Source organism: Lissotriton vulgaris, chromosome 2_1 (assembly GCF_964263255.1).
Source record: "Lissotriton vulgaris chromosome 2_1, aLisVul1.2, whole genome shotgun sequence".
Lineage (NCBI taxonomy): Eukaryota > Metazoa > Chordata > Amphibia > Caudata > Salamandridae > Lissotriton > Lissotriton vulgaris.
Genome location: NC_141687.1, coordinates 731146688 through 731158827, shown reverse-complemented (window position 1 = coordinate 731158827; position 12140 = coordinate 731146688). Strand labels below are relative to the sequence as shown.

The window sequence follows — 12140 nt, the reverse complement described above, 5'->3', positions numbered from 1 at the left end:
CAAGGACAATGTCAGGGGATCCGCTATGCTCCGCTATGTGGCGTGGGCCCAGGCCAGGGATCCAAACGACGAGCAGGCACGACCTACTTGGCCACGCCCCGTCAATGTATCTTTAGGGATTTTAAATGTTTTACATTTTTTATTAGCTGAATTATTTAATCTATTTTGCAATGCAATTGTTTATATTTGTGTATTGAATATATACATATATATATTTACATATATACATTACTAAAAAAAATGATATACTGTGACATGTTTTTAATAATTGTTACCACTTATATATGTATGTATGTGTGTGTTTAACAATGCTGCCCTCCTGCACCCGCTTCCCTCTCAACAGCTGTCAACAATTCCCCGCCAGGCAGGCGGTAAAGATACTCAAATCCAACAGAGACTCAGAGAAGGATGGAATCGGAGTATATTATCTTACTTGAGACTAAACACCCAGGAAGTCTCATTAAGGACAAAGAACTGTGGATGCAATTGGAACCATAGCCTGTACTAATACATTTTTGCAGCAGCATAATAGCAATGTACAAAGGTTGGACTAGCTGTCTGCTAACAGAACTGTTTTTACTTTTCTTTCATTTATATATGCATGAAAGAGTCTGTCATAGATTTCCTTTTTGCAACTCTTTAATTAATTACCTTAATCAACAGCAGTCGTGGAGGGAGATATGTGACTAACATAATTTTGCACATTGCACTTGAAGAATGTAAATGTTTATTGACATGATATGGTGACTTTGTAGAATAAGTAATTCACAATGACAGAATATCCACATGGGCTAGAGTGATATAACATCTAAATAAGACAAATCTTTGATGAGTCAAAGTGGAATTTGAGAAATTGACTATCCCCCTAATTCACTTTCGATACTTTTTATTGTCCAACGTGAAAAATTATCATGTTTTTTTACTGTCAGCAATAGATCAGTTGTAGTTGAGAACCCCACTCCAAAACGGCAGCTGTTCAGCTTAAACAATCTTTAAAGTTCTTTGTTTATGTGTATTATTGTGACGAAACACGGGTGAATATGTTAAAGTTTGGGGAAATGAGCAACACGTTTTGCTGGCTGACCAAGAAAGACTGCCAAAAGAAAATCTTTCTTCTGTCTTCTCATGCACACAATGAAATTACCATTCCTATAAACATGGACATTGGTCAAAGTACAAAAATACATTTCTATACATGCTAATTGCACTTAAAAACTAGACAAAGAGCTCTAAACCTTCTGTTGCACCCCCAGGACCAGCAGGGCCCCCCTTAGATGCCTCACCGCCACCCTTTTCATTGCTGGCTCACTGCCGTGGAAAGGATGGTGGTTTGGAAACTCCCAATATGCTTGCCGGTGCCGCAATGGCACCACCAGCATATTACTATGCCTGACCAATGTGCGGCTGCCGCGGGATCCTGGATCTCCAGCGGTCGCAGCAGAACTGTGGCAGTCTGATTGCCGCACTCATAATACTGTGGGTGGGCCTGCAGTGTTGACGGACCGACACCACGGGGTTGGCGGTCTTATTAACCACCAAACTTGCAATACGGCCCAAAATGTGCTTGTAAAATAAACACTGTTTTAGAAGTGCAACCTTTTATTAAAGTGGTATTTGTGCATTTTTCTAAATACATTTTCATTGCTTTGGAGCATTGTACCGTACACATCGAGGGCCCATTTATATGGCTCATGTAGGCAATTCAGGCTCAACAGATGCGTTGTTAAGCTGCTACCAACAATCTGTGGCCATCTAAGCCATAGGTCCAAAGAAACATATTATTTTGCACCGACCTCAATCACCCAGACGATCACACAGTAAAGCTGTTACAACTTACTGATTTTCCTCTTCAAATTTCCATTTGCAGTAGGAGTGCACGTCTTTTCCTCTGGGCCGCCTCGTCCCTTTGTTGAAAGCTGGAGGACAATAACACTGTGTTACTGTGGCATTAAATGGGAATCTGTTCAACTGAAAAAATCAATAATAATCTTGATGCAGGCAGGTGAAATTACATGGAAAGGAGCCAGTCAATGCCTCAATAAATGACTTCGAGAAGGCAATATTATATTTCAACACATATTACACATTTTCTTCAATGCAGGAATGCGTTTCCCTTCTCAACGTGATCATTTATTTTAGTAAATTCTGATGTTTTAATAATACTGCTGGTAATGTCATTGTGTATGGAGATGTGCCTTTATTGCACAAAATAGTTAACTGTGAAATATGGAACATATTTCATGTTCCCCTGTGAAGCATGGATTGTAATATCATAATGACAGTCCACAAACCGTTCTGCAAAGTTTTCCCATTGCCAAGGCTTCTATGATTATGAAACTTGGAGAACTCATTTATGCATAAAGGTTATTTAAGCTATGCGGGAAAAAAGCACATTCTGAAGCACAGTTCGTGGCAGTAATATTTTCATCCATCTGAGCATGAAACAAACTTTTTTGTGAAATCACAAATTATTTGGTAAAGTTGAAAATATTCCTAATTATGTAGTCCCCACCATTGTCCATTGGTTAGTCAAAAATGTATTCATAAAAAGGTCAACCAAACCTAAGCGTTCTAATTCATATCAGTACCCACTGTTAGCATCACTTTGAAGAAAGCAGATTTTTTAACTTAACTACTCCAAAAGAAACATATAATATACAAATTATAGGTAACATGAGTAATATGACTCTATATTGCCACCTCAGGATTCTAGGAACATTTAAAAACACTCAGGCTTCGGGCTTGTGATTTCTGATGTCACCACACCCCTTGATAGCAATACTATAGCATACTACACAATTATCCGTTATGTATTCATTCTCTCTCCCTTTTGTATTCATAAAGCAATGGGCAATGGTGAGTAATTGGATTTAAATAACTGAGCAGTAGCATTTAAAGCATTATTAATAATTTACCGCATTTGACACATTCCCATCGTTTATATTACTTATTCAGGACAAGAATAAGTGAATATTTATTTGAACAACTGCCATCGTCACTGGTATAGGGTTGTATGATATATATATATATATATATATATATATATATATATATTCACTAAAAAAAACATAGGTTTCACATCAGTTATAGTGCATCAAGTTATAGTGAGTCCAACTAACTATAACGTGGAATTTCAATGGTTTTATGTCAGTAAAATTTCCAGCTAACTATAACTGATGTGAAACCTATGGTTTTTTTAGTGAATTTAATAGGTTTTTTAAATGCTAACTCCTAACTATAACTGGTGTGAAACCTATGGTTTTTGAAGTGAATTTCATAGGTTTTTTTAATGCTAATTCCTAACTATAAGTCTCACTTTATAAGTAAGACTGTTAGCGCTCTAGTTGTTTAGAACACTCTGGTACATTCTGTCATTGGGCTACAGTTGGGCTATATTTGGGCTATATTTTTTTTTTTGTCTCTGGTGGCCATCTTTGGGCTACATTGGGCTACATTTGGGCTACATTTTGGCTCTAACATATATATAGCCCAATGTAGCACAATACATATTTTTTCAAAGTTAATTTTCGTAAAAACCACTTAAGAATAGGGCTACCAGTCCCTACAATTTATCCCATTTTTTTTATTTATTTATTTTTTTATTTTTTGGGAGCGCTACCGGTGCGCGCCCCGGGAGCGCCCCGAAGAGCGTACTTCTATAAAGCGCCCGGGGCGCGCTCCGGGGAGCGTCCCGTAAGCGCCAATATCGCGAACGAAAACATGATCGTGACGTATCGCGTAGCCGCGTCCGCGTGATACGCACAGCGTAAGCGCACCCGGAAGTACTCGAGCGAATACGATCGCGCAACGTAAACATCCGACGCGCTTATGCGACGCGACCCGGGGCGCGCCCCCGGGCGCGTAGCGTAAGCGCGTCGGTGCATGTAACCTGAAAATAACACTTTTCATTGGTTCATAACAGTTTTGGTTTCATAATGATGAAGCCCCTAGTCTTGTGACCTGAAAATAACACTTCTCATTGGTTCAGGACAGTTTTTTTTTTCCAAATGATGAAAGACCCCACCTTTTTTCCTTATTCTGACTTTGTCCTTTGACTGAGGAAGACCTGTTTGTACCTCTCTGTACCTTTTTGATCTTTATAATGGCTTCAGTAGCAGCAGCAGTTGGTGCTTCTGCCCCACCACTACCACCACAACAACCAAGAGGACCAGCTCAAGATTACATTGGTGGTCAACAAGAGGAGGAGGAGGAAGAGGAAGAGGAGGATGGTGGAAGATGGCTGTCTGAACAAAATACCCCATACAAGCCCAAGTCACACATTGTATGGGAGTTTTTTTCACTCCCAGAGGGCAAGAAAAAAGTGAATGCGGCCAAGGTAACTTGCCTAATCTGTAAGGAAGAACTCTCAAGGGGCAACCCAAACAAAAAATATTCCTTTGGTAACTATACCATGATTTGACATATGACCCGTAAGCACCCTAACAACTATTCTCGTGCAGAGCTCAGGGAACTGGCCAGTAACCTCCCCCAGTCTTCAAGGACCACCTCCCAAAGAAACGAACCCACTTCATTGGGACCAGAAACATCAGAGATGATGCCTTGTATTCAGCCACGATTTGCTGATTTTAAAATCACTTGTTCTGCATGTGGCAAGCTTATCGCCTATGGTGAAAAGAGCGTAAAGCTTGCAGGTGACAATCACAAGTGCCCCACAAAGAAGTAATTTTTTGGGTTTTTTGTTTTTTTGCTCCAGTTGAGCCAGTTTCAATTCCATTTTTTTGTTTCTCCCCCTAAAAAAATACTAAAAAAATATAAAACTGTTTTGAATAGCCAAAAAAAGTACAAAATGTTCAAAAAACACAAAAAAAGATAAAACAACAAAAAGAAGAAAAAAAAGTTATTTTTAGAACTACCTCCAATTTCTAAAAAAAGGCTTCATTTTTTAAAAACTCTTTTTTTTTTATTGAGAGTTCAAATATAGCAATACAATACAATTGAAATCCAATTAATACAGTACGAGAAAGAAAAATACTGAAAAACATTCATACAAATTGTCATTTTAACATTTAAGTTATACAGTGCAAGGTTGTGTAAGAACAGACAATTAGTAAACTGGTTCGGATAACCAAAAGGATTTTGTTAGAATTGAAAGAGTACATAGCATACAAATATAATAAACGTCTTCACATTTAATATTCCAAAGCTGAGTTCTAAAGTGCAGCGTGCGGAGATAGAACCGTCATAATAGACTAATAAATATTTTCAATAAAGCATAAATCAGGTTAAGTAATAACAAGACATATCTAAACATCAAACACACTCCAATAATTATCATATTTTTTGAGAGCCCCTGATCTAAAGGCATATTTTTTCTCCCTACCCTGGATTCGCTGTAGTTTTGCCTTCCATACCTGGAAGGATGGGACAGAATCTGTTCTCCAGGACTGTAATATAAGGGATTTAGCTATTAGAGAAGCTATAAAAAGGGGCTCATCATATTGGGTGTGGAAAGGAGAGCAGCCTAGGAGGCGAATTAGGTCATTGAATATATTATTTGTTTTAAGGACGATTGAAAGATATTTTTCTATTTCCTTCCATAAAACCTGGATTTTTGGACACTCCCAGATAATGTGTTTCCAAGTGCCTTTTTCTTCACATCGAAAGCATTTGTCGGCTACAAGGGGGAAGATATTGTGTAAAAAGGACGGGGTTCTATATATTAACCATTTATTGTAGAATTGCATACGTTTAAAGTTTGCTCCTCGAAAGATGGTTTTATTGAATTTATTTATTTTGTCCCATACCTGTTGATTAATTATAATATCTTCCCTTTTTTCCATCGTTCAATTATCTTGCTGTAGAAGTCCTGGTCCTTACTTTCTATTAATATTTTAATCCAGATACTCATTTTCTTTTGTGTTTTGTTATTAAGGGTAGTGGAAATATTTTCTTTTTGGGATACATTTCCTATATTGAGTTCCCTGAGTTTTGGACTTATCCTAATAAAGGACCAGTTCAGAGTTGTGTGCGAGTGAATTAAATGACTGTAAATTTCATCCCAGGATTTCCACCTATTTCCCAGTAGGAAGTCTTCAATTTTCTCAAAACCATTTTGCTTCCAAAGAGTTATTATATTTTTGTCCATGCAACCTGCTTCTCCCAGGCTAAAATTCATTAAATTCGTCTTCTTACTTACATTGGGTAACTCATAAAATTTACAAAACTGAGTTTTCACCTTAAAAATCCACTGCAAAGTTTTATATCGTACTTTTTTGGGGTCTTTCGTGGTTCTAACTGGATCATAGATTTTCAATTCCAACAACATCCTTTTCATAAGAAAATTGTCTGTCTCATGACTATCTAAAAAAAAAAACCTATGGATGTAATGTGCAAAAGACGCAAAATAATATTCTTTGATATTTGGGAGGGACAGCCCTCCTTGTGTGTAAGATAAATATAAAGTGCTCAGTGCAAGTCTAGGGGATTTTTTTGCCCATAAGAAAGAGGAAATCAGAGCTTCTATTTTTTTTAAAATAAGAGGCCTGGATTGCGCAGGGATTCGCACTAAAAAGGAAATTAAAAAGGGGTAATACCGACATTCGAATTAGCGATGCCCGCCCTATGAGAGACAGGGGTAGTAGATTCCAACGATCTAAAAGTGAACCCACCTTTTTTAATAAAGGTAGAAAATTTAATAAATAAAGGCCGTCTAGGCTATCCGATATAAATATACTAAGATATCTCTTTGGATCCGTGTTGTATATCTGCCTGAATTCAGGAGCTAAAGTGTCTGGAGTGCAGTTGAGTAGAATAATTTCTGTTTTGTTTACATTCATTTTATAACCCCCTAGCTTTTGAAAGTCAGAGAAGATTTTTAGAATCTTCAATTGACTTGAGGGTTTAGAGTCTAAAAAAAGGGCAATATCATCTGCATATAGTTTTATATTTGTCATTCCTGAAATTGGGGCGGTGTCAGATTTGATATTCCTAATGGCGATCGCTAGAGGTTCGATAAAAAGTGCGAATAAAATTGGGGACAACGGGCAACCTTGTCGTGTGCCTCTAGTGACCTCACAGGACCCAATGTTGGTATTATTGATGATAATTTGTGCCCTAGAATTTGTGTACAAATGTCGTAAAAGAGAGATAAAACCATTCGGGAAATTAAAACTATGTAATACTGCAAACAGACAATCCCAGGAGACTAGATCGAAGGCTTTCTCCGCATCTGAAAACCAAATTTGAGCCTTCACCTTGTTAGTTTTAAAATAGTCTAGCGCCTCCAGTAAAAATGTAGTATTGGAATGGAGATGCCTGCCTGCAATAAAACCGCACTGATCATAAGCTATTAGTGATCCTACTAGTTTATTTAATCGGTTTGCTAAAAGTTTAGTAAAAATTTAGTAATCTGTGTTCAAAAGGCTTATCGGTCGGTAAGAATTTATATTTTCCTTGTCCTTTCCCTTTTTTAAAATACTGACCACCACCGCTGTGTGAAAAGAGTCCGGTGGGGGACCACCTTGAAGTAAATTTTTAATTAATTCCAAGAATTCTTTACGCAATATTCCCCCAAATTTTTTAAAGAATTCAATGGGAAGGCCATCCTCACCATTGGCTTTGCCATTGGGGAGAGACTCTATCACTTCATCTAGTTCTGATAATGTGAAATCCTGTGTGAGGTAGTTCTTGCCCTCAGCATCCATTTTAGGTATTTCCAATGGCTAGAGAAAATCCATGATAGATTCAGGTGTGGTCCCCGCAGATGCTTGATATATCCCCTCATAGTGTTTTAAAAACAGCTCGCCAATGGCAGTGGTGGTCTTAACTTGATTTTTAGTGATGGGGTCAGTTAACTGATCTATTCTATTACGAGCCTGCTTTTCTTTAGATTGCCAGGCCAGAAGCTTCCCTGTGTACTCACTCTCCTCATAGATTTTTTGTGCCTGAAAATTACTATTTGTCTCACCTAGTTCATAATAAAATTCCTTCATCTTATGCTTCGCCTCATGGAGTTTGTGGCTGGAAATCTGGGATCTAACCCTATAATGCTCTTGGGTAGCCTGTGACAGTTCAGTTTGAAGTTTGATTTTCTCCTCGCGTTTTGCCTTAAGCTTGGGGATCTCTTTAGATGTGATTATTCCACGTAAAGTAGCTTTAAATGCATCCCAGATTATATTTAATGGAGCTGTACCTCTATTCTGTGAAAAAAATAGCTCGATCTTTTCATTAATATCAGTGCACCATTGTTGGTCAAGGAGGTTGAGTTTGTTAAAAAACCATCTATTTATAGATCTTGCTTCATAATTCCCCAGTTTGACCTCCATGCAAAGAGCCGCATGGTCTGAAAAGGCATTGGGTAGGTAAGCGTAATTATATAGTTCTAGGTCATGGGAGGACAAGAAAAAATCCAGCCTTGATGCAGAATTATATTTTGCTGAATGGCATGTGTACTCACGCTTGGTGGGATTCAAATTACGCCAATAGTCAATAACGTCAAGATCTATCTTGCAGCTTTGAACAGCTAAGGAGACTTGAGGTTTATTCTGTCGGCGGTCTTTCTTGGAAGAGTCCAAACGAGGGTTTTGTAATAGGTTAAAATCACCCCCCCAAATTATTGGCCCAGAAAGGCCGGTTAATGCCTGCTTAACCTGTAAAATAGCTTGTGGGTCATCCAAAATAGGTGCGTAAATTGTGGCAAGGATAACGTTGACATTGTTTAATTTACCGTGTGCGACTGCCCATCTGCCTCTAGGATCTATGCATGTCCCTTCAAGGTTAAAACCTACATGTCTTCCTATTAGAATGGAAACTCCTCTCTGGGCCATCCCTGCAGGAGCAGATATGTTATAGCCCGCCCAATTTTTAAAGAGTTTAGCTGACTCTGCGTGATCTTTATGATGGGTTTCCTGCAAATAGATGACATCAGGTATTAGATTTTTTAACCAACATTCAATAGCGTTCCTTTTACGAACGTTATTCAGCCCATTAACATTTCATGAAATAAATTTCACCATGTCATTGATGTTCAAGATATTGAACGTAGCCCTCAATTAAAGTGCGTGAGTGCAGAAGGAGCAAATATGCAAACAGCAGCAACAACATGAAAAACTGATAAATAATACAAATATATAACAATGAAGAACAAAAGTAGCAGATATTCATAGAAAAAATCATGAAAAATCTAAAGTTCAATGTGCAAATATGCAAACGAGCAGCAAAAATGTAAAGTGCTATCTGAGGAGACCCATCATTCATTGCACAAGACATAAAGATAGAAGAAATAGCAGCTCGGTTTTGAAAATTTAGATATTCAAGACATTGGACGTAGCCCCTAGCTAAAGTGCAAGTGTGCGGAATGTGCAAGCGTATAAACAGCAGCAGCAGAATAGATAAATGATAACTAATAAAAATATTTAACAATAAAGAACAATAGCAACAAAAGATCATAGGGATTTTCGTAAAAATCTGAGTTTCCATGTGCAAATATGCAAGATAGCGACGAAAGTGTAGAGTGATATATGAGGAGACATGCCATTCATTATACTGGACATGGAGATAAATATACAATAGAGTACCCTTGTCTGTGCAAAATATGCAAATAGGCAGCCAAACATTAAAAATAAAAATAAAAATAAAAATAAAAATAAAAAATAGCAATAAGTTTGAGACACCTCCCAGTGCAAAAATGGGCAACTATACTTAAAGGGTCTTATCAATTTATCGTTATCCAAGAATGAGCAGAAGTGACATGTGCTAGAGATCGATGAGTAACCTTCATACCGTAGTCATAAAAGTGTGGAAAAACATATTGCATTTGAACTCTCTTTTTTTACCCCATGCGACACCCCCTTCAACCCTCCTCCCCCCCCCCCCGAGTGGACGGAGACCCCAGAGTCCCACTTCCGTCTTACTCTGTTGTCTCTTCCTTTTGGATGCCATCTCTTTGCATCCTTGTGTGCTTCCTGTTTCCAACAAGTATCCGCCGTGCGTTAGTGATAGATTCAACAGAGTTCATCAACTTGATTTATTATCCCCCAAGGCCGTCAAGTAGTGTCTGGGCTTCATGTAGGGCCGTGAATATAAAGAATTTTCCTTTGGCCAAAACTTTAAGTTTTGATTGCTGCACTATCATGGCCTGGGCTCCCTTGCTCTTAAAAGGGTCTATGAGTTTCACAAAGTCTCTGCGTCTGTGAGCAGATGCAGTCGACATATCACCAAAAATCCTGAAGTTATTCACCCCCTCTGCATTAAAAGTTCTTTTAGAAAATGCAGTATTTAGCACTGGCTCTAGGCTGGGTTAGTTAGAGTCAGTTACCACCAGTACCAATCAGCAAAAAGTTGGGGGCACAGGAGGACTTTCTGCTCCTCTGTTGGTTCTTTCTGCACATCTTTTCTTCTTCCTTAACTTTTCTTCATCTTTCTGGACTTCTGTTGCCACTTTCTACATTTGTCTTGCTTCTTTCTGCGCTTTTCTTCCTCTTTCTTAACATGTTCTACCTTTGTAGACACAGTTATAAATTAGCATTTAAAAAAACCTTTGAAATTCACTGAAAAAACCATAGGCAGTTGTGTGACGGCAGAGTCAAGACGGATTCCTATGCTGCCCATGTTACTGACTGCTGGACACACCCAGAACGTGATCCCAGCCAGTTAGGAGTGTGTTTGTGTTTTTACTTCTTTGCAGTTTGCTACAGCGCTACCCTGACCCAAAGGCATTAGAGCGCATTCTATGTGCACCAGTGACATGACATAAGGGCGCAATCACCCGTGGGACAAAATTTGGCCAATTTCACTGCCTCTCTGATGGCTGTGTCTTTGCCATGAAAAAGTCAGCAGAAAGGTAATTTCTGATTAGCCCCGTGGAAACAATACCGGGACCACCTCTCTGGGCTGCGTCTCACTCTGCCGCTCACTTTGCACTGGATTCAAGCTAGCCTGGCTGATGAGGGCTGTTGCCCCGAAAATGGTCCCAGGATGCTTGTTTACAGTAGAAGGAAGACCTGGCTAGGTAGTTCAAGCTGGAATGTTCCCATGAGGCACAGGGTCAAGCCTGGTTTTGCATATGGCTGGGTCTGTACTTCAGTGGCGAAGTGAGCTAAAGAACGATGATGGATTCGACCCAGATCTGTGACTGGGGGTCAGTGTCTGAAAAGTTTCAGTGCTCCATCATCTCCTTGTGTCTGCCAATGCCACAGTAGCTGAATTGTCAGAGGTGGCGGCATTCTTGAGGTGGTGTTCCAGCCCTGCTCATAATCTGGCGGTCGGACCGCTAGGGAAGCAAGGAGTTGGACTGCCGAAAAGCGTCACTGGTTCCTAAACCGCCAAACTCGTAATTAGGCCCTTAGTGACTTGTGCTTCACCCTGATAAGGATTTACTTGAGTGGGACTTCCACCCTCCTCAACCAAGAAGCCAATTTCTAACAAATAGTAAATAATTACTTGTTTATATTGCATTTGACACCAGTTTAGCTATTTTGTAGCACTTTCATTATTTTGAGTTCATATTCGGGACCACAAATGCTTCTGCACTAAATGGACATGCAATAGCATAACCATGGTCAATACCCTTGTACTGGTTTCCAGGTCTCAACACCCTTTCCATTACCATTTAGGGTAGAAATTTGGGGATTCTTTTCTACTCCAGCTGTTATTCAATTATTCAGTGAATGAGGAGCCCCTCGCAAACCGTGATGAGAGGGCCCTGACTGGTCCATATCTCACAGATATACATCAGTCTTGGGCTGAATGGTGGCCCTCTGATGGTTTGGGGGTCTCTTGAAGAGTTGGGACCCCCCTGCACCGCAAGAGATGCAGGGTCCTGCGTTACACCCCTGCATTCATGCCACATGCCAACGACATTTGCTTCAGGAAACTCATGACAATTAAACTATCCAGACTCACCTTCTAGATGCGCTTTCTGCGGTTTCTAGGGCAGCAGTCAACAAACATCATTTATGGGATCACCTCTACTTGACTGGATTTGCAAACCCCACCACCTCGACCTCCGAACGACACTAGGCATTGGTATCTCTGTCCCATCCTGCACTCCCAACTAACGAAAAGTTTAATGTATCACACCTTCAAAACTAGACAACTATTTAACTCATTCAATACAAATATTAAATTCCAAAGTTCCAATGATCTGTAGTGTGTGCCACGCAGCCCTAGTGTTTCCCTAA

General features: G+C 39.3%; 1 protein-coding gene across 1 annotated transcript in view; it reads right to left on the bottom strand.

Annotated features, from left to right (window-relative positions):
• The window catches only part of RIC3 (RIC3 acetylcholine receptor chaperone), a 143666-nt gene that overhangs the window by 72655 nt on the left and 58871 nt on the right, over window positions 1–12140 (bottom strand). The window contains exon 3 of the mRNA XM_086956014.1: window positions 1838–1916. Coding sequence (XP_086812140.1) covers window positions 1838–1916 — 79 coding nt within the window. The remainder of the gene's footprint in view (window positions 1–1837; window positions 1917–12140) is intronic.